This window comes from Hyperolius riggenbachi, chromosome 8 (assembly GCF_040937935.1).
Source record: "Hyperolius riggenbachi isolate aHypRig1 chromosome 8, aHypRig1.pri, whole genome shotgun sequence".
Lineage (NCBI taxonomy): Eukaryota > Metazoa > Chordata > Amphibia > Anura > Hyperoliidae > Hyperolius > Hyperolius riggenbachi.
In genome coordinates this window covers 40,814,325-40,835,435 of record NC_090653.1, presented here as the reverse complement: position 1 = coordinate 40,835,435, position 21,111 = coordinate 40,814,325, and the positions used below count along the sequence as shown (strand labels likewise).

Below are 21,111 nucleotides of genomic sequence, written 5' to 3'. Positions count from 1 at the left end.
CCCCCCCAGATGTATGAGGGCATGGGGGTGCCTCCCTGTGGCGCTCCTGGATAGTGCTAATGTAGCATGAACTAATCCCCGCAGGGCAACCGTTTTGCGGCATTTAGTTTTAGACCCTGCATATTATGGCATGTGAAAGTAAATACATATTTGCATGAGCAATGTCTCATGATTAAGCCAATCAGGCCGAATTTGCACAGCCAGATATATCCCGGTTTTAACTTGGTGTTTGATGCACACATTCCTCTGTTGCAGTATTACTACATTTCTGTCCTTTGGAGGCAGGTGGTGGATGGCTTTCTCCTGGTGGTGAGAGCCCTGGAGTAAGCTGTCTGCATCTATCCTCCCCCCTGGAGTTTGTTGCGTTGGAGCCACCTCTGAGCCCCACAAGCTTGCGGTGGCCCATGCTTCACTCCTTTCTTATGTGTTGCTCCCAAGTCGTGCTCATGTAGCAGAACGCAATGGATGTTGCAAGGTAAGTGTCTGTCTTTTATTTTTGGAAGGTGGGTGAAGGCCGCTCTTCCCGGCATTTGCCACGCTTGGAGGGGTCCCTGCACCCCCCAACCTCCCCATCTGGGGTGCCGCTGTGGGGTTCCGAGCAGTGAGAGGGCTTGGTAAGACTCTGCTGTGTGTAACACTCTGGATATGTAAGGGAAAAGAGGTGGGGAATAATGGGGTGCCTAACAATGCTTTTGGGGACTTATGATGGACCCCCCATTCCTTTAGATCACTGGTTCTAGACCTTTTTAAGCATATGTACCCCCTTTGTGAGTCATCCCCAAGCAAATGTACCCCATATGTTTTTTCGTAAGCCAAAGGCGTGTTTCTCGACATCAATTTTGTACAGTTGAAGATCCTAGAGTTTTTCTTTAAAAAAAAAAGTTAATGCAAAATCTGTTGTTGCATATTTGCAGCAATTTTGGTATAATCAGGTATCAGAGGACAGAGGTGACAGCTGACAGCGTATATCTGCAGAGGCATCAAGCTTGTTCCTCTTTTTAACTTTTGTGTCATTCGCACATATATGTTGTCACAAAAGGTAGAAGTTTACAAATAGCTGCATCTGGAAAACTTTCTGATAAACTAGCCCAGAATGCAGACAGCAGGGGGACAGTGTGAAATGTATCCTGGAGTGCAGAGCTACAAGAGATATCAATAACTTCCTCTTCTGCTTTTGCTGAGAGATTAGATGCATTTTGAGCTTTTGAAAAAGGGGTAGTTAGTTATACCTGTAGTTTTTTCAACGAAAAAGAGAACACAGGGAAACCGAGAGCCCAATATAGTGTAGTATGTATGGACACAAGGGAGGAGTGATGAAAGGTAAGTATAGGTTACTCACAAACCAGGGTTACCTCTCAGGCAACCACTGTAACAGACGGTAGAGAGATAAAGGGCCACTATCGCAAAACATTTAATTTTCCACACCCCCACAGTACGCCAAGCATACAGAAGATTCCCTGTGTCATTTATTTTAATTTCTAGTATAGTCCTTTAAACATTCAAATGTCACTGTATGCTATATACGTCAGTGCCCACACTTGCACTGACAGACTTCTGTAACTGTAATGCCTTTGTAGGGGTGGCCTGGTCAGGTGTTGTAAATAACAGATGGTATAGCCTTTTTTAACATGTCACCCAATTGCCATATCCCAGAGAAAGCTCACCTTGCCTAACCACTATTCCTCCTGCGACCATACTACAGAAAGGTCCCTGCACTCTCCCCAGGGCCAGAGCTACAATAGGAAAAAATGGGCAATTGCCCCAGAGCCTGTAGGGGCCCCCAAGGTGTCCCTCCCCCATCTTAACTGTTGCTTCCCAGGGACTCTGCAGAGTCTTTGGCAGAGTAGTGTCTCATCTGTGCTGTTGGGCAGGTGAGACACTACACTGACATAGACACTGCAGAGGTCCTAGGGAGCACAGTTAAGTTGGGAGGTGATTGGAGGAGGGTCAGCAGCCAGCTCAGGGGCCCAGGAGGGAAATTTGGCTGCAACAAAGGGCCCCTAACGATGCTTTTTGGGTAGGGGGTGTCTGTTGGGGGCCCCCCAGGCTAATTTTGCCCTAGGGCCCAATTGTTACTTGAACCGGCCCTGACTCTCCCTGTGCCCTGCAGGCATTCGGGAGGCAGCTCTCAGCGCGACACTGCTGGGTAATAACAAGCTGGAGCCGCTCTCCCCGTCCATTGAATCGCCGGTTCTCTGCCTGCTTGCAATGATTCATATGAATCATTGCAAGCAAGCAGGCAGAGAATCGGCAATGATTCATATGAATCATTGCAAGCAGGCAGAGAACCGGCAATGATTCATATGAATCATTGCAAGCAGGCAGAGAACCGCCAATGATGCATATGAATCATTGCAAGCAGGCAGAGAACCGCCAATGATTCATATGAATCATTGCAAGCAGGCAGAGAACCGGCAATGATTCATATGAATCATTGCAAGCAGGCAGAGAACCGCCAATGATTCATATGAATTATTGCAAGCAGGCAGAGAACCGCCAATGATTCATATGAATGATTGCAAGCAAGCAGAGAACCGGCAATGATTCATATGAATCATTGCAGAGAACCGGCGATGCAATGGACGGGGGAGATCGGCTCCAGCTTGTTATTACCCAGCAGTGTCGCGCTGAGAGCTGCCTCCCGAATGCCTGCAGGGCACAGGGAGAGTGCAGGGACCTTTCTGTAGTATCGTCGCAGGAGGAATAGCGGTTAGGCGGGGTGGACTTTCTCTGGGATATGGCAGTTGGGGGACACATTGAAAAAGGCTATACCATCTGTTATTTACAACACCTGAGCAGGCTACCCCTATAAAGGCATTACAGTTACAGAAGTCCGTCAGCGCAAGTGTGGGCACTGACGTATATAGCATACAGTGACATATGAATGTTTAAAGGACTATACTAGAAATTAAAATAAATGACACAGGGAATCTTCTGTATGCTTGGCGTAACTACTGTGGGGGTATTGAAAGTGGTCCTTTAAGCCTGTCCCTACTCAGGGATAAAAAGTCGCTCTCTGTAGATAGGAAGAAACGTATTACATTTTCCGCCCTTCCACCAGGGTGGATAGACAATCAATGCAAGTGAACAGAGGCGCCAAAAGAATAAAACAATACGATAAAAATTTTAAAACGTGGACGTGGTCGAGGTGCATACCGGCCTCTCCAAAGGACACTTGGAAACTGGTGTTTTTCCAGGTACATCACAAAAGGAATTTATTTAAACACTCCACAATTTCACAACGCGTTTCATGGACGTGACCCCACTTCTTCAGGCAATTCAAATAGGAGTATAAAGCAGTAGTAGTCCAGGTCTGCATTAAGACAGAGGCTCTTAAATGCAGAGCACACCTGTTTCCGAGTGTCCTTTGGAGCAGTCAGATATCCACCTCCACCACGTCCATGTTTTAAAATATTTATCGTATTGTTTTATTCTTTTGGCGCCTCTGTTCACTTGCACTGTAATTTTCAATGTCCATCATTGGTGGAAGGTATTATTTCTGGAAAGAAACAGTCAGCAGTGTAATATGCTCAATAATTGCTGCCTGTATGTCCGAGTTGATGGGTATGTCCGTTTCCATGAAGAATGTGTTCATAGTCTCAAATTCTTCAGCTCGCCTTTTCCAAGCAACCATTTTTTCTTTGAAGGCAGATGTTTTATCATGGGCAGTGAGCAGTGTGGTATTTTTACCATGGAGGGTCAGATTTAGGCGTACAAGAGAAATTGCCGGAGGCGTAAATTACTATTCCTCCTCCAGGTCCACGTGGATGGTGGTGAATGATATAATTTGACTTCCAGCTATTGCTGGAGGCCAAATCCGTCCTCTGACATCGCCAAAGTTACAAACTGTGCTCTGCTATAGCCGTAACTCTTATTACGGCCTATGGTGGCGCCGGGTGCACCCCCAAATCTCTTGCACTCTAATCGACGTGCTCGAGATTTAGTGTGTTCAGTTTTTCAAATATATCAGATAGGTATGCAATGCCCTGCAAATTGGTGTCATTTGACTTAAAATCAATACATCTCTGCAGTTTGTCTCATGTACTTTGATTGCTCGTTTTAGTTCTTACTTCATTCAAGTAAGTTCATTCAAAACATCAAGATTTCACTGCGTAATACCAACACTTTTCTTCGACCAACAAACCTCTGTATAAAACAGTAAGCAATCATAATCACTGCCCATTTCATTGCACAGTTGCTTGTAAAGTCTTGTGCAGTAGGAGAACAGAGGCGCCAGCAGAATAAAAGTGGATAAAACCTTTAAAATTTTCTAGGAGGAGGTGGTGGACTTACCTCCATAAAGCAGACACGAAAGACTGTCTGAAAAGTAGCAATCACATTTATTATACAGTACCCCAAAAGTGCAACGCGTTTCGCAGGCCGAGCCTGCTTCATCAGGCAATAAACGTCGGGACAAAACAGAATTCCAGCAATAGCAGGTGTAGCGCCATTAGGGCTCGGTGGAGAAAGCCAAGCCTGTCTGGCTCCATTGTAGTGCACATGCATGAGGCGATGGGCTTCAGCGGGTCTCAGAGGTGAAGAGGAGGGAGATTGGGGAAGCTTCTGCATTATCCAGAGGTTTCTCTCTACCTAGGTAAGTACACACTTGGAGCACTTTTTTTTACTACATGTACACTTTAAAGGAAAAGTGCGGAAATTAAACACCTCATCCCCTAGAAGATTTGCCATACTTAGCACATGCTCTCATTACATCACAGCTGGACTATTGCAGTGTCCTCTTCACTGGCCTTCTGCATGAGGACCTGTTCTGCCTGTAGTTACTACATAACACTGTTGCCTGGCTGATAACAAACCACCCCAGCGTGTGAGTATATACCCCGCCCCCCGCCGCACATCAATAGGGCCTGCAAATGTTTGCACTACCTTCCTACCCTTGTAACCCCCATGGCCAGTGTGTCCACCATTATGTTGCTAGAAGACGTCGGCACACCATCAATTGCTTTGGGTGCTTGACAAAGTGCCACAAACATAAGTACAGGTTGCAAGGATTGTCAGCACACCACTGGTTACAGCACACACTTTATTGTGCCGGTTTCCACAATGAAATCCAACAATTTTTTCGGGGGCCGCGCAATGCCCCCCTTTATCAAGGCATTGATAACAACAAAAGCGATTGTTATCGGAATGCCATGTAACCACATGCCTTGATTAAGGGGAACCCTGCACAGCCCCCGAAACAATTGTTGGATTTCATTGTGGAAACTGGCACAATAAAGTGTGTGCTGTAACGAGTGGTGTGCTGACAATCTTGCATCCTGTCCACCATGATGGCCTCCTTTAAAGAGACACTAAAGCAGAAAAAAATAATTATGATATAATGAATTGGTTGTGTAGTACGGATAACTACTAGAACATTAGTAGCAAATAAAATATTCTAATATTTTCAATTTCAGTTATATAGTTTTTTTTTTTATAACATTGCATCATTCTCTAATATTTGCAGTTTACACACTACTCAGCATTCTAAATTATTTTACAGAGCGGGCCAATAAACTATTGACCTGTCCTCTGCAGAGAAAAAGAAAATACAGTGACTGACAGCTGAGATAACAAGCTTCAGAAGACAGAGCTTTCTGTGACTTTGAAAGTCGTGGAGCTCAATGGCTCTTTTGCATAGATAACAACTGGAGTTTCTTTACTCTTCCTGTACTGGAAACAATAATAATGTTTTATTTCTTAGCTGTACTACATGTAAAATAATTATATAATTTTTTTTGCTTCAGTGTCTCTTCAATAGAGCAGCCACCATTAATTTCACCCATAACAAGTCTGTTCAGAACAATAGAATTAGGTCTGAACCCCTCCATAGGTGTTCCTTTATAACTTCCCCTGTTTCTTTCTCTCATTTTATGTAAAACACATTATACAACTTACCCGTGCTTGTGACTCGCAGGATTATGTGGACAGAAAAAACCAAAGGTGCGATAAACACTTTCATCTTCTTCTCAAGAATCTGCTCTAAGAAAGGTACTAATGAAGCAGATAACTACAGATAACGACAGAAAAGAGGAAGGCAAAAGCTGATTACGGTGCAGGAAAGTGATATGTGAATGAGAAGCGTACATCTCAAATGTTCTCATATCTTGATTCCAGAGAATATGGAAATATGTGGGTAGCAGACCACATACTTGTGCAGCATGACAGCCTTTGTGCTTCATTTGTGCTCTTTGTTTGTGCAAGCTGAACAAAGGTTACAATTGGGATCTGATCCAATCACGCAGTGTTTTTTGCTCTGTATTAAAATACAAGCATAATAATCTTTTGGTTTACATTACGAAACTGAGGGTAAAGGTGACGGACTGGCCAAGCATGGCTCCTGACCTGAACCCTACTGTGCAAATGTGGGGCATCCTCAAATAGAGAGTGGAGGAGCACGAGGTCTCTAGCAGGGTCGGGCCGAGGCAGAGGCGAGAGAGGCTCCAGCCTCAGGGCACAGTGTAGGAGGGGGCGCACAAATCACTCAGCTAACATTACCCTATTGTGTTTGAAGCAGAGAGAAATAATAAAAAGTGATACATGGCAGTGACTGAAAACCAGATAACTAGAGATTAAGGTGTGTGTGTGTGTGTGTGTGTGTGTGGGGGGGGGGGGGGGGGGGGGCATGGGGGCTGGAGTGCCTCATAGTCTAATAGCAATCAAAGTGTGACGGCTGGGGTGGGAGGGATTAAGGGGCACACTTTGGTTTCTCAGCCTTGGGTGCTGGAGGACCTTGTCCTGGCTCTGGTCTCTAGCATCCACCAGCTTAATCATGGAGGAGTGGCAGAGGATTCCTGTGGCAACCTGCAAAGCGCTACACTGAACTCCATGCCCAAGAGAGTTAAGGCAGTGCTGGAAACTAGTGGTAGGCACACAAAATATTGACACTTTGGGCACAATATTGACACTCTTCACTTAGAGGTGTACTCAGGATTTGCCATAATGCTCTGTAGGCACATGCCTACAGGCGCCTGATGATGGAAAGGCGGCACACTCCCCTCCCTGAGCGCCTCCCTCCTTCTCCATGCACAGTCCTGATGAGAGTGTAAATAAGTGGCTACTCACCTGACTCTCTGCATGTCTCCGATGAGATCTCTCTTCAGTTGGGGGTACCTCTAACTACTTAATACTTGGAGGCACCTCTAGTTACTTAATACTGAGGATAGCGCAGGCTGCCTAATGCTAAGAGACACCTGTAGCTACCTATGACGGGCAAGGGAGAAGTGACAGCTGGGCCAGTCAGCACACTTGAGGTGCACTTCGGGTGTTTGTAGGCTCATGGAGGGGATGTTGAGGGTGCCAGAACATTTGTGCATATAGGCTCCTGTGATGTAAATCCAGGCCTGGGTGTTTTTACTTTTGTTGTTAGAGTGCTGTGTGTTGAGTTATCTTGATGGGACAGCATATTTACACTGTTATACAAGCTGTACAGTGACTAATTTACTTAGTATCAGAGTGCCATATCTTCAGTGCTGTCCAATGAAAAGATATAAAAAAATATTTACAAAAATGCGAGAGGCGTATTCACTTTTGTGAGACACTATGTTTCTTTGCTTCCGTCCTGAAGGTGAAAAAACACCTGTAGGCTGAATTGGTTAATGAATGAACATGGCTTCTGGCTGAAGCCATGATCATTCATTCATCAGACACTCAGATTCGTAATGAAAATGATAGAGCTGTGACCGCGGAATACAGGAGGTTAACTTACCCATCCGCCCAGTGATCCTATGCATTCCAGTCGTGTCACATGTCGTGGATCACACATTTACTGTATCGTTTAAAGTGAATGGGAACCGCATTTAAAAAAATGAGACAGATACTTACCCAAGGAGAGGGAAGGCTCTGTGTCCTATAGAGCCTTCCCTCTCCTCTCCTGGTCCCCTCGTTCCGGTGCTGGCTCGCCCGGTAGCAGTATTTGACTACATTAGTCAAATACTGCTTTACCCGGCCGAAGGAGGCTTCAGAAGTCTTCAGGGAGCCCGAGTGCTCCTGAAGAAGGGTGGCCCTGTACTGCGCCTGCGCAAGCACGCTCTCTTGCACACTCACGCCTGTGCAGTATGGAGCCGCACGTCTTTGGGAGGACACGGCTCCAGAAGACTTCCAAATACCCTTTCGGCGGGGGAGCCAGCACAGGATAGAGGGCACCGAGAGAGGAGACGGAAGGCTCTATACAACCCAGAGCCTTCCCTCTCCTTAGGTAAGTATTTGCTTTATTTTTTTAAAAAATGCGGTTCCCATTCACTTTAAGTGCTGCACCTTTACACCTCAACATCCTCATTGACTGCTCAACTTTCCTCTGAACTACAGCAGTAAGTCTCCCTCACAGAAGATTCTGCTATCTAGTTTGTTAAAAGGGAACCTGAAATAAGATGGATAGTAGGCTGACATATTTATTTAATTTTAAACAATAACAGTTGCCTGGCTATCCTGCTGATCATCTGCCTCTAATGCTTTTAGCCATAGACCCTGAACAAGCATGCAGATCAGGTGTTTCTGACAAAAAATCTGACAAGATGATCTGCATTCTTGTTTCAGGTGTGTGATTCAGACACTAATAATGCCAGAGTGATCAGCAGTACTGCCAGGCAACTGGCATTGTTTAAAGAGAAATAAATATGGCCGCCTCCCTATTATTATTATTATTTTTTATTTATATAGCGCCAACATATTCCGCAGCACTTTACCTCTCCCTTCCAGTTCCCTTTAGAGAGGAAATTTACTGAAAGATAGTAGTAGGGAAAAAATAAATCTGTACAGTGCAAAGTGAGAAGTTAAAAAAATAGAACATGCGGTAGATCAAGAAATGATTTATATTAGCTTTGTAATTATTTCATGTTTGATGTATAATGAGACTGCAGGTCATCATTTCTACTGCTGGCAGACATGAAAACAACATACAGTGCCAAATTCCACTATCAATAAACATACCCACTAACAATGTGATAGGCTTAACCTGTGTAATAGGCACTACCTGTATAATATAGCAAAGAAATGAACAGCGCTACTTAAAAACAGATGAGTGCTTACCTGCAAAAAAGTGCACACCCCACTCATGGGATTCAAATACACAATGAGCATACACATGACCTGTCTACCACTTGGAGGATGTTAGTTTCACTAACAATTTGCAATTTGTTAGGTACTCGTCCCTCCCACTGTCGAAGAAGTCTTTCCTCCATGGGAGGGGACCTAACACTAACTAAATTCTACCTATGCATATGCATAGCCCGGCCGCGCTACCAGTAAAATTGAGAATTGCGCAAAAAAAAAAAGTGGGATCAGCGCATCACCAGGCCGCCTCTGAATGGCCTCAGCTCAGAGATGCGCTGAGCCCCCCCAGAAACTGCAAACGCACCTTGAACCCAAACAGAGGCTCTGCATATACACCAAAGGAAAACTATTAAGTGGGAGCAGCTGACCAGAAATAAATCAATCAAACATAGCAAAGAAATGAACAGCGCTACTTAAAAACAGATGAGTGCTTACCTGCAAAAAAGTGCACACCCCACTCATGGGATTCAAATACACAATGAGCATACACATGACCTGTCTACCACTTGGAGGATGTTAGTTTCACTAACAATTTGCAATTTGTTAGGTACTTGTCCCTCCCACTGTCGAAGAAGTCTTTCCTCCATGGGAGGGGACCTAACACTAACTAAATTCTACCTATGCATATGCATAGCCCGGGCGCGCTACCAGTAAAATTGAGAATTGCGCAAAAGAAAAAAAAAGTGGGATCAGCGCATCACCAGGCCGCCTCTGAATGGCATCAGCTCAGAGATGCGCTGAGCCCCCCCAGAAACTGCAAACGCACCTTGAACCCAAACAGAGGCTCTGCATATACACCAAAGGAAAACTATTAAGTGGGAGCAGCTGACCAGAAATAAATCAATCAAACATAGCAAAGAAATGAACAGCGCTACTTAAAAACAGATGAGTGCTTACCTGCAAAAAAGTGCACACCCCACTCATGGGATTCAAATACACAATGAGCATACACATGACCTGTCTACCACTTGGAGGATGTTAGTTTCACTAACAATTTGCAATTTGTTAGGTACTTGTCCCTCCCACTGTCGAAGAAGTCTTTCCTCCATGGGAGGGGACCTAACACTAACTAAATTCTACCTATGCATATGCATAGCCCGGGCGCGCTACCAGTAAAATTGAGAATTGCGCAAAAAAAAAAAAAAAGTGGGATCAGCGCATCACCAGGCCGCCTCTGAATGGCCTCAGCTCAGAGATGCGCTGAGCCCCCCCAGAAACTGCAAACGCACCTTGAACCCAAACAGAGGCTCTGCATATACACCAAAGGAAAACTATTAAGTGGGAGCAGCTGACCAGAAATAAATCAATCAAACATAGCAAAGAAATGAACAGCGCTACTTAAAAACAGATGAGTGCTTACCTGCAAAAAAGTGCACACCCCACTCATGGGATTCAAATACACAATGAGCATACACATGACCTGTCTACCACTTGGAGGATGTTAGTTTCACTAACAATTTGCAATTTGTTAGGTACTTGTCCCTCCCACTGTCGAAGAAGTCTTTCCTCCATGGGAGGGGACCTAACACTAACTAAATTCTACCTATGCATATGCATAGCCCGGGCGCGCTACCAGTAAAATTGAGAATTGCGCAAAAAAAAAAGTGGGATCAGCGCATCACCAGGCCACCTCTGAATGGCCTCAGCTCAGAGATGCGCTGAGCCCCCCCAGAAACTGCAAACGCACCTTGAACCCAAACAGAGGCTCTGCATATACACCAAAGGAAAACTATTAAGTGGGAGCAGCTGACCAGAAATAAATCAATCAAACATAGCAAAGAAATGAACAGCGCTACTTAAAAACAGATGAGTGCTTACCTGCAAAAAAGTGCACACCCCACTCATGGGATTCAAATACACAATGAGCATACACATGACCTGTCTACCACTTGGAGGATGTTAGTTTCACTAACAATTTGCAATTTGTTAGGTACTTGTCCCTCCCACTGTCGAAGAAGTCTTTCCTCCATGGGAGGGGACCTAACACTAACTAAATTCTACCTATGCATATGCATAGCCCGGGCGCGCTACCAGTAAAATTGAGAATTGCGCAAAAAAAAAAAAAGTGGGATCAGCGCATCACCAGGCCGCCTCTGAATGGCCTCAGCTCAGAGATGCGCTGAGCCCCCCCAGAAACTGCAAACGCACCTTGAACCCAAACAGAGGCTCTGCATATACACCAAAGGAAAACTATTAAGTGGGAGCAGCTGACCAGAAATAAATCAATCAAACATAGCAAAGAAATGAACAGCGCTACTTAAAAACAGATGAGTGCTTACCTGCAAAAAAGTGCACACCCCACTCATGGGATTCAAATACACAATGAGCATACACATGACCTGTCTACCACTTGGAGGATGTTAGTTTCACTAACAATTTGCAATTTGTTAGGTACTTGTCCCTCCCACTGTCGAAGAAGTATTTCCTCCATGGGAGGGGACCTAATACTAACTAAATTCTACCTATGCATATGCATAGCCCGGGCGCGCTACCAGTAAAATTGAGAATTGCGAAAAAAAAAAAGTGGGATCAGCGCATCACCAGGCCGCCTCTGAATGGCCTCAGCTCAGAGATGCGCTGAGCCCCCCCAGAAACTGCAAACGCACCTTGAACCCAAACAGAGGCTCTGCATATACACCAAAGGAAAACTATTAAGTGGGAGCAGCTGACCAGAAATAAATCAATCAAACATAGCAAAGAAATGAACAGCGCTACTTAAAAACAGATGAGTGCTTACCTGCAAAAAAGTGCACACCCCACTCATGGGATTCAAATACACAATGAGCATACACATGACCTGTCTACCACTTGGAGGATGTTAGTTTCACTAACAATTTGCAATTTGTTAGGTACTTGTCCCTCCCACTGTCGAAGAAGTCTTTCCTCCATGGGAGGGGACCTAACACTAACTAAATTCTACCTATGCATATGCATAGCCCGGGCGCGCTACCAGTAAAATTGAGAATTGCGCAAAAAAAAAAAAAAAGTGGGATCAGCGCATCACCAGGCCGCCTCTGAATGGCCTCAGCTCAGAGATGCGCTGAGCCCCCCCAGAAACTGCAAACGCACCTTGAACCCAAACAGAGGCTCTGCATATACACCAAAGGAAAACTATTAAGTGGGAGCAGCTGACCAGAAATAAATCAATCAAACATAGCAAAGAAATGAACAGCGCTACTTAAAAACAGATGAGTGCTTACCTGCAAAAAAGTGCACACCCCACTCATGGGATTCAAATACACAATGAGCATACACATGACCTGTCTACCACTTGGAGGATGTTAGTTTCACTAACAATTTGCAATTTGTTAGGTACTTGTCCCTCCCACTGTCGAAGAAGTCTTTCCTCCATGGGAGGGGACCTAATACTAACTAAATTCTACCTATGCATATGCATAGCCCGGGCTTTAGTTAGTGTTAGGTCCCCTCCCATGGAGGAAAGACTTCTTCGACAGTGGGAGGGACAAGTACCTAACAAATTGCAAATTGTTAGTGAAACTAACATCCTCCAAGTGGTAGACAGGTCATGTGTATGCTCATTGTGTATTTGAATCCCATGAGTGGGGTGTGCACTTTTTTGCAGGTAAGCACTCATCTGTTTTTAAGTAGCGCTGTTCATTTCTTTGCTATGTTTGATTGATTTATTTCTGGTCAGCTGCTCCCACTTAATAGTTTTCCTTTGGTGTATATGCAGAGCCTCTGTTTGGGTTCAAGGTGCGTTTGCAGTTTCTGGGGGGGCTCAGCGCATCTCTGAGCTGAGGCCATTCAGAGGCGGCCTGGTGATGCGCTGATCCCACTTTTTTTTTTTTGCGCAATTCTCAATTTTACGGGTAGCGCGCCCGGGCTATGCATATGCATAGGTAGAATTTAGTTAGTGTTAGGTCCCCTCCCATGGAGGAAAGACTTCTTCGACAGTGGGAGGGACAAGTACCTAACAAATTGCAAATTGTTAGTGAAACTAACATCCTCCAAGTGGTAGACAGGTCATGTGTATGCTCATTGTGTATTTGAATCCCATGAGTGGGGTGTGCACTTTTTTGCAGGTAAGCACTCATCTGTTTTTAAGTAGCGCTGTTCATTTCTTTGCTATGTTTGATTGATTTATTTCTGGTCAGCTGCTCCCACTTAATAGTTTTCCTTTGGTGTATATGCAGAGCCTCTGTTTGGGTTCAAGGTGCGTTTGCAGTTTCTGGGGGGGCTCAGCGCATCTCTGAGCTGAGGCCATTCAGAGGCGGCCTGGTGATGCGCTGATCCCACTTTTTTTTTTTGCGCAATTCTCAATTTTACTGGTAGCGCGCCCGGGCTATGCATATGCATAGGTAGAATTTAGTTAGTGTTAGGTCCCCTCCCATGGAGGAAAGACTTCTTCGACAGTGGGAGGGACAAGTACCTAACAAATTGCAAATTGTTAGTGAAACTAACATCCTCCAAGTGGTAGACAGGTCATGTGTATGCTCATTGTGTATTTGAATCCCATGAGTGGGGTGTGCACTTTTTTGCAGGTAAGCACTCATCTGTTTTTAAGTAGCGCTGTTCATTTCTTTGCTATGTTTGATTGATTTATTTCTGGTCAGCTGCTCCCACTTAATAGTTTTCCTTTGGTGTATATGCAGAGCCTCTGTTTGGGTTCAAGGTGCGTTTGCAGTTTCTGGGGGGGCTCAGCGCATCTCTGAGCTGAGGCCATTCAGAGGCGGCCTGGTGATGCGCTGATCCCACTTTTTTTTTGCGCAATTCTCAATTTTACTGGTAGCGCGCCCGGGCTATGCATATGCATAGGTAGAATTTAGTTAGTGTTAGGTCCCCTCCCATGGAGGAAAGACTTCTTCGACAGTGGGAGGGACAAGTACCTAACAAATTGCAAATTGTTAGTGAAACTAACATCCTCCAAGTGGTAGACAGGTCATGTGTATGCTCATTGTGTATTTGAATCCCATGAGTGGGGTGTGCACTTTTTTGCAGGTAAGCACTCATCTGTTTTTAAGTAGCGCTGTTCATTTCTTTGCTATGTTTGATTGATTTATTTCTGGTCAGCTGCTCCCACTTAATAGTTTTCCTTTGGTGTATATGCAGAGCCTCTGTTTGGGTTCAAGGTGCGTTTGCAGTTTCTGGGGGGGCTCAGCGCATCTCTGAGCTGAGGCCATTCCGAGGCGGCCTGGTGATGCGCTGATCCCACTTTTTTTTTGCGCAATTCTCAATTTTACTGGTAGCGCGCCCGGGCTATGCATATGCATAGGTAGAATTTAGTTAGTGTTAGGTCCCCTCCCATGGAGGAAAGACTTATTCGACAGTGGGAGGGACAAGTACCTAACAAATTGCAAATTGTTAGTGAAACTAACATCCTCCAAGTGGTAGACAGGTCATGTGTATGCTCATTGTGTATTTGAATCCCATGAGTGGGGTGTGCACTTTTTTGCAGGTAAGCACTCATCTGTTTTTAAGTAGCGCTGTTCATTTCTTTGCTATGTTTGATTGATTTATTTCTGGTCAGCTGCTCCCACTTAATAGTTTTCCTTTGGTGTATATGCAGAGCCTCTGTTTGGGTTCAAGGTGCGTTTGCAGTTTCTGGGGGGGCTCAGCGCATCTCTGAGCTGAGGCCATTCAGAGGCGGCGTGGTGATGCGCTGATCCCACTTTTTTTTTTTGCACTACCTGTATAATAAATATATGTCTGAACAATTTCAATCAGGGATGAGCAGAAACTACGCCAGTGCGAATTTACGCATCGTAGTTCGCATCTATGCATCGTAGTTCATAGTTGAAGTTTCAAAACTACGCATACGAATTTATGCGTAGCGAAGTACCGCTACGGGTAGCTTATGCCCACTATGCGTAGTTAACATGTGTATTGTGTAGTGAACTACGAATGCGTTACTCGCGTCTAATTTTCCACGTGCGATTGTATTCTTACAAATGTATGCATTGGAAAGGGGAATGTACGCATAGAAGAGTTCCCAGTATAAGCATTTACAGAGGGATTAATACGTAAAATTTTCTGCATGCAGGCATAAGCATCCGCATACACTACGCTTACACTACGCATAATTGCGTATTTTATCGCATAGTCTACGAAATGCATACGAAGCGAATATTTGATTTAGAAGCTGTAGTTTGGTGAAGCGTAATTGTGTAAAACTACGCGTAGTTCCAGCGTAGCGAAGTTGGCTGAATACGACCATCCCTGATTTCAATGCAATAATGAACCATGGCAAGAAATAGAAGCTGCCTCCGATATCCTGCATTGATGGCTGTAAGATGTCCGGACTGATCCTCGCATAGTATTCATAAGTGATTAGCACAATTTTCATGAAACGGTCACATTTTACAACAAATAAGAATTATTTGCAAAAATATGTGGGCACAAGAAAACCCACTTTTGCCAAATGCATTGACTTTTATAGATATGAGGAAATGCAGTTTTTGCACAGACGAGAATTTGTGCAAAAAGACATGGCCATGCATGAGAAAATACATTTCCCCCAAGTGCATTGAAATCATCAGACACGAGACAACACATTTTCAAGAAAGTTCTGACTTTCACAAAAAAATGTTAATATCCACTATATGTTTTACAAAAATATTGAATCAGGCAAAAACGCTAATTTGGATGTGTGAGGGACGTTTCAGGCTCATGCCTAATGTTCAAATTAAAACACAACATCCATTGAAAGGTGACATTTATTCTTAGAACTGCAGTTACAAATGCACATGTACAGATTTTTATGTTTTTCACACTCTTGTTCACACTTTTTCGCTTCCTCATTTTGAAAGGTTACATGGGTTTCAGTTCACAAAGACTGTGACAAGGTGACCACCAGCACAACAAGTACAGGAGCATTTCTTCCGCAGCACAAGGAACTGCTTTAAAGAGAACCAGAGACGAAGCACCCTCATGTATTTTACCGTAGAAATCAGTGGGAACATTAGAGAAAACATTTACTCTGCTCTCTGTTTCAGCCTCACTGCTAAAAGTGTCTGTTATCTAGCTGAGATAAGAATCCCGGACTGAGCATTGAGTCTGGCTTTGCTATGACTCAGCTATAATGATTCCTGAGCACAGCCAGCAGGGGGCAGGCTTGGGCTTGAAAAGACACCAAAGAACACAGTCTCAGCTATAATTATTCTGTAGCAAAGCCAGCGGACTGCTCAGTCGGGATTCTTATCAGAGGTGATAACAGGCAAATTAAACAGAGAACAATGAAACAAAGAGCAGATTAGGTGTTTACTGTCATGTTCCCACTGATTTATAAGGTAAAATACATGAGGGTGCTTCATCTCTGGTTCTCTTTAAAGAACTGATGTTATTTATTTATTTTTTAACTCAGGGTTTGGAGATAAAATAATAAAGAGCCATGTGTGATTTGTAGGGATGAGCAGGAGACATTTGCTGACTCAATTTCTCTGTGAATCAGGCTGGTGTTTGCTTAGCAAACATTTTATTTTATTTTCAAAATGAAAGCCAACATTTGCAATTTTTCCACTAAAATCTATTGGGCCAATTTTTGTGGTTGATTGTAAAGTCCCCATACATTCAATTTGGTATGAGTATCAAGGCTACTCCAGAGAACATGCCAAAAAGGGAAACAGTAAATTCGGGCGCCTGAGGCTAGTGGACAAATCGGGCGCCGCCATTCACTCCTATAATAAATATCGTTTAATGGGCGCCCGATAGGAAAAAAGGGCGCCGGTGAAAAATAACGTTTTAAAAGCGGCGCCCGGAGACTTAATGTTTTATTACTGCTTCTCATGATTACACATTATTTAATGATTTATACATTTTTAAATATTATTTTTAAACGAAAAACAGTACAATATTTTTTTCAAACATTATTTTTAAACGAAAAACAGTACATTTTTTTTACATTATTTTTAAACGAAAAAACCAACAGGGGGGTCTTAGGTTTAGGCACCAACAGGGGGGTCTTAGGTTTAGGCACCAAAAGGGGGGTCTTAGGTTTAGGCACCAACAGGGGGGTCTTAGGTTTAGGTACCAACAGGGGGGTCTTAGGTTTAGGCACCAACAGGGGGGTCTTAGGTTTAGGCACCAACAGGGGGGTCTTAGGTTTAGGCACCAACAGGGGGGTCTTAGGTTTAGGCACTAACAGGGGGGTCTAGGGGTTAGGGGTAGGTACAGGGAGGGTTACTTAGTAATTTTTTTTTTAACGTTATTATACGTTTCAGTATTTAAACGAAAGATTAACGTTTTTACAATTGCCGATTTAATGCACATTATTTAATGATTTATAACTTTAAAAAACATTAATTTTAAACGAAATACAGTACAATACATTTTTAAACGTTATCCATGCTTATCGTTAAAAACCCGGCGCCCTTTTTTCCCAGCGCCCCTTTTTAACGTGACCTTTTTAAGAAATAAAAACAAAACAAAAAAACAATCAACAATGGAAAAAAAAATGGCAAAGGTGGTTTGAGCAAATTTCCCTATACTTAGTGACATGTCTTGGAAAGAATGTGAAACTGTTAGTTGTTTTGTAATTTAAATGAGTTCCAAGTTGGTGCAGTAAGAGAAATACTTTTATAATTTTGGAATATTTTATACTGAAAAGGCACATATAAAACAGCCCTATGTGCTTATTAAATTCAGCCTCTCACAAGTCCAGATGCTTTTATACAAAGGAAGATAAAGCAAAGCCTGAAACCAGTGCCTTGTTTGTGTGATAATATACAGTAGGTCTGATCCATCTCCCACATCACTCTATGAAATCAACGCATATCACTTTGACGGTTTGTAGCTGTAAAAAAATTATTTTAGTCTGTTTGTTTTTTAAATTTCACTTTTGACTTTGCAAAAACTTCTTTGGTAAGGCCTTTGAGTTTTGTAATAAAACAATAGTGAATCCAACCCCAAGAAAGCAAACTTTTGTTTTCCATAGTATTTTAGTAAGGGGGCTTTTAGGACCATTGTAGCCCCTCACACACTCCTAGGAGTTCTGGTTCTGGTGAGCTTGCTGGGCAGGGATGCTCAAATCCGAATTCGGGTGAAACCCGGATAGTAGCTATCTGGATTTCACCCAGTAAACCTGTGCGGGGTGGGCGGAGGGGTCAAGCTTACCTCTCTGACGTCTTCTTCGTCCGTCCCTCGACACCTCCCACGATGCGGTTTATGCGCATCACGTGACTACAAACACTTCCTCCTTCAACCCAGGAGGAGGAAGTGTTTGTACTAACGTGACCGCAGCGTGGAACGCATCGTGGGATGGACCGAAGAAGACGTCAGACAGGTAAGCTTGATCCCCCCGCCCACCCCGCACAGGTTTACTGGGTGAAATCCAGATAGCAGCTATCCGGGTTTCACCCGAATTCGGATTTGAGCATCCCTGTTGCTGGATACTCTGTACCTCTGGGTGTTTCAAGTCCTACCCAATAGAGCTACATTAATCCATGCCATGCACTGATGAGGATCAATCAACTGGAACAGTCTGTATGCATGTTGGATTATTATGGCTCTGTTCAATTAACAACCTGACACATCATTGCATTCCAGTGGATCTGGAGGTGTGGCTAGCTTCCAGGGACAACAATGGTTGATTTGCATATTTCAGCAGTGATGCATTGTGGGAGAAATTGGAGCGCATTCCAACCTGAATTATCGCAAATTCTTTCTGTTTTAAGAAAGCAAACTCTTGTTTTCCATAGCATTTTAGTAAGAGGGCTTTTAGGTCCATTGTAGCCCGGCCCTCACACATGCCAATGAGTTCTGGTTCACCATGAGCTGGCTGGGTGGGTACCCTCAACCCCAGTACTGTTACTGTCACATAACAGGAACATTATTGGTTTAGGCAATAGTAATTAAAGAGACACAGGGCCATATGCAATTTTCGTTTTCACCTGAGTTTTCTCCTAGGAGATATTTTATTATCTTCAATTTTAAATAATTTGCCAGCACTTTTCAACTAAAAAAGTACCAAAAAGCAGGTGAAAAAGTACTATGAAAATTATTTTGAGTATTTTCTTGCTTGCTGGTGGCTTAAAAGGCATTTTATTGACAAGTTTAAAAATATCACCTAGGAGAAAGCTCAGGTGAAAAAGTGAATTGCATATGGGCCAATCTGAAGCGAAAAAAAATAAAATGATATAATGAATTGGTTGTGTAGTACTGTACAGTTAATTACTAAAACATCAGTAGCAAAAAAAAATATTCAGATATTTTTATTTTCAGTTATATAGTGTTTTTTATAACATTGCATCATTCTCTAATATTTGCAGTTTACACACTACTCAGCATTCTAAATGATTTTACAGAGCAGGCTAGAGAACTATTGAACCCTTCTGTGCAGAGAATAAGAAGATACAATGACTGATAGTTGAGATAAAAAGCTTCAGAAGACAGAGCTCTGCAACTTTGACAGTCGTGGAGCTCAATGGCTCTTTTGCATAGATAACAACTGGAGTTTCGTAACTCTTCCTGTACTGGAAACAATATTAGACATATGTCTCTGCTCCTAATGTTTTATTTCTTAGTTGTACTACACATACAAACATTATATCATAATATTTTTTTTCGCTTCAGTGTCTTTTTAACACTATATTAACCACTTCACCCCAAGGCGGTTTTTACCTTAGCGGACAAGAGTGATTTTCACCTTTCAGTGCTCATCCCTTTCATTTGCCAATAGCTTAATCATTACTAATCACAATGAAATGATCTATATCTTGTTTTTTTTTCACCACAAATTGGGCTTTTTGAGGTTGATATTTGTTTTCAGTAATTACTTTATTTTCTATGCATTTTAAAGGGAAATACAAGGAAAAAAATGAAAAAATACACTATTTCTCCAATTTCATCTCCTATAGTTTCAATATAAACACTGCTACTGTAAAACCCACACATTGTATCTGCCCATTTGTGCTGGTTATCACAAGATTTTAATTGTGTCCCTAGTACAAAGTATGGTGACAATATATCATTTCGAAATAAAGGTGTACTTTTTTTTTGTTTGTTCACAATTTTTACGTGCACGGGGATGCACGTGCACCCGCGGGAGCGTGCACGCGCACAGTGGCAGCAGCACTGTCTGATTTATAAAAAAGTCCTGGAGCCATTAAGAGGCTCTAGCAGGACGTTTTTATAAGTCAGGTTGCCATAAAGTGGTTAATTTGTTTTCGATGAATATCTTTGAAGATTTAAAAAGAATTAGAGTTTGAGAAATAAAAGTGAATGAAGATTAGAAGAACTATAAGACAGTTTATAGTCCAGATAGGTAAACATTAACAAGTTCTTTTTGTGGCAACTGACATTTTCTAATTACTGTATGTGTGTCCATAAGTCACCCCCCCCCTAAAAAAAAGGGAGGGGGGATTTGTTGTTTGTGTGTCTTAGGGCCCGTTCACACTGCACGCGTTTCCAGCCGCGTTTTGGAAACGCGTGCAGGTGGCCAAAACGCACGACATCAGACATTGCATAGAGTGCAATGTCTGATGTTCACACTGCATGCGTTCCAGGCCTGTGCGGTCCGGGAACGCATGCTGCACGCAGATTTTGCAAAAACGCGTGGCTGTCCCATTCACTTTTCAGTGATGGGATCAGCCACGCAACGCACACAAACGCGGATGGCCATGCGTTCGTACGCGTTGCGGTCCGCACGCGTTCCGCACGCATGGCCATCCGCATTTCTGATCTGAACGGGCCCTTAGGGCCTGTACACACTGAAGAACGCAAGCAAAACGCAAGCGCATGCGTTTTTAAAGTGCCTGTAGTTTTAAAAACGCATGCGCTTTTGCCTGCGTTTTTTGTGCGTTTGCGTTTTTCTTGTAATTGCTGATTGGCTAAAAAATCCTTTGTTTTTTTTCTAGTTTACATTTCAACAGGAATCAGGAGATTGCAGAGTCTTCTGGGATACTGACTTCTGAAAAACGCAGGCAAAAACGCAATGCGATGCGTTTTTCATGCGCTGCGCTTAAAAAAGCGCAGCAGGCACTGCGATTGCGTTTTTCTAAAAACGCATCGCACCAGTGTGTACAAGTCATCACGATTTTCATTCTTTTTCAAAAGACCTTGCGTTTTTAAAAACGCATGCGTTTTTAAAAACGCAACGCAAGCGCAGCA

General features: G+C 43.3%; 1 protein-coding gene across 1 annotated transcript in view; it reads right to left on the bottom strand.

Moving 5' to 3' along the window:
* LOC137527288 (T-cell surface glycoprotein CD1b4-like) overlaps positions 1–6,179 on the bottom strand; it is a 45,746-nt gene extending 39,567 nt beyond the window's left edge. The window contains exons 1-2 of the mRNA XM_068247797.1: positions 6,150–6,179; positions 5,896–6,007 (exon numbers count right to left, since the gene is read on the bottom strand). Coding sequence (XP_068103898.1) covers positions 5,896–6,007; positions 6,150–6,179 — 142 coding nt within the window. The remainder of the gene's footprint in view (positions 1–5,895; positions 6,008–6,149) is intronic.
* Positions 6,180–21,111: the final 14,932 nt, after the last annotated feature.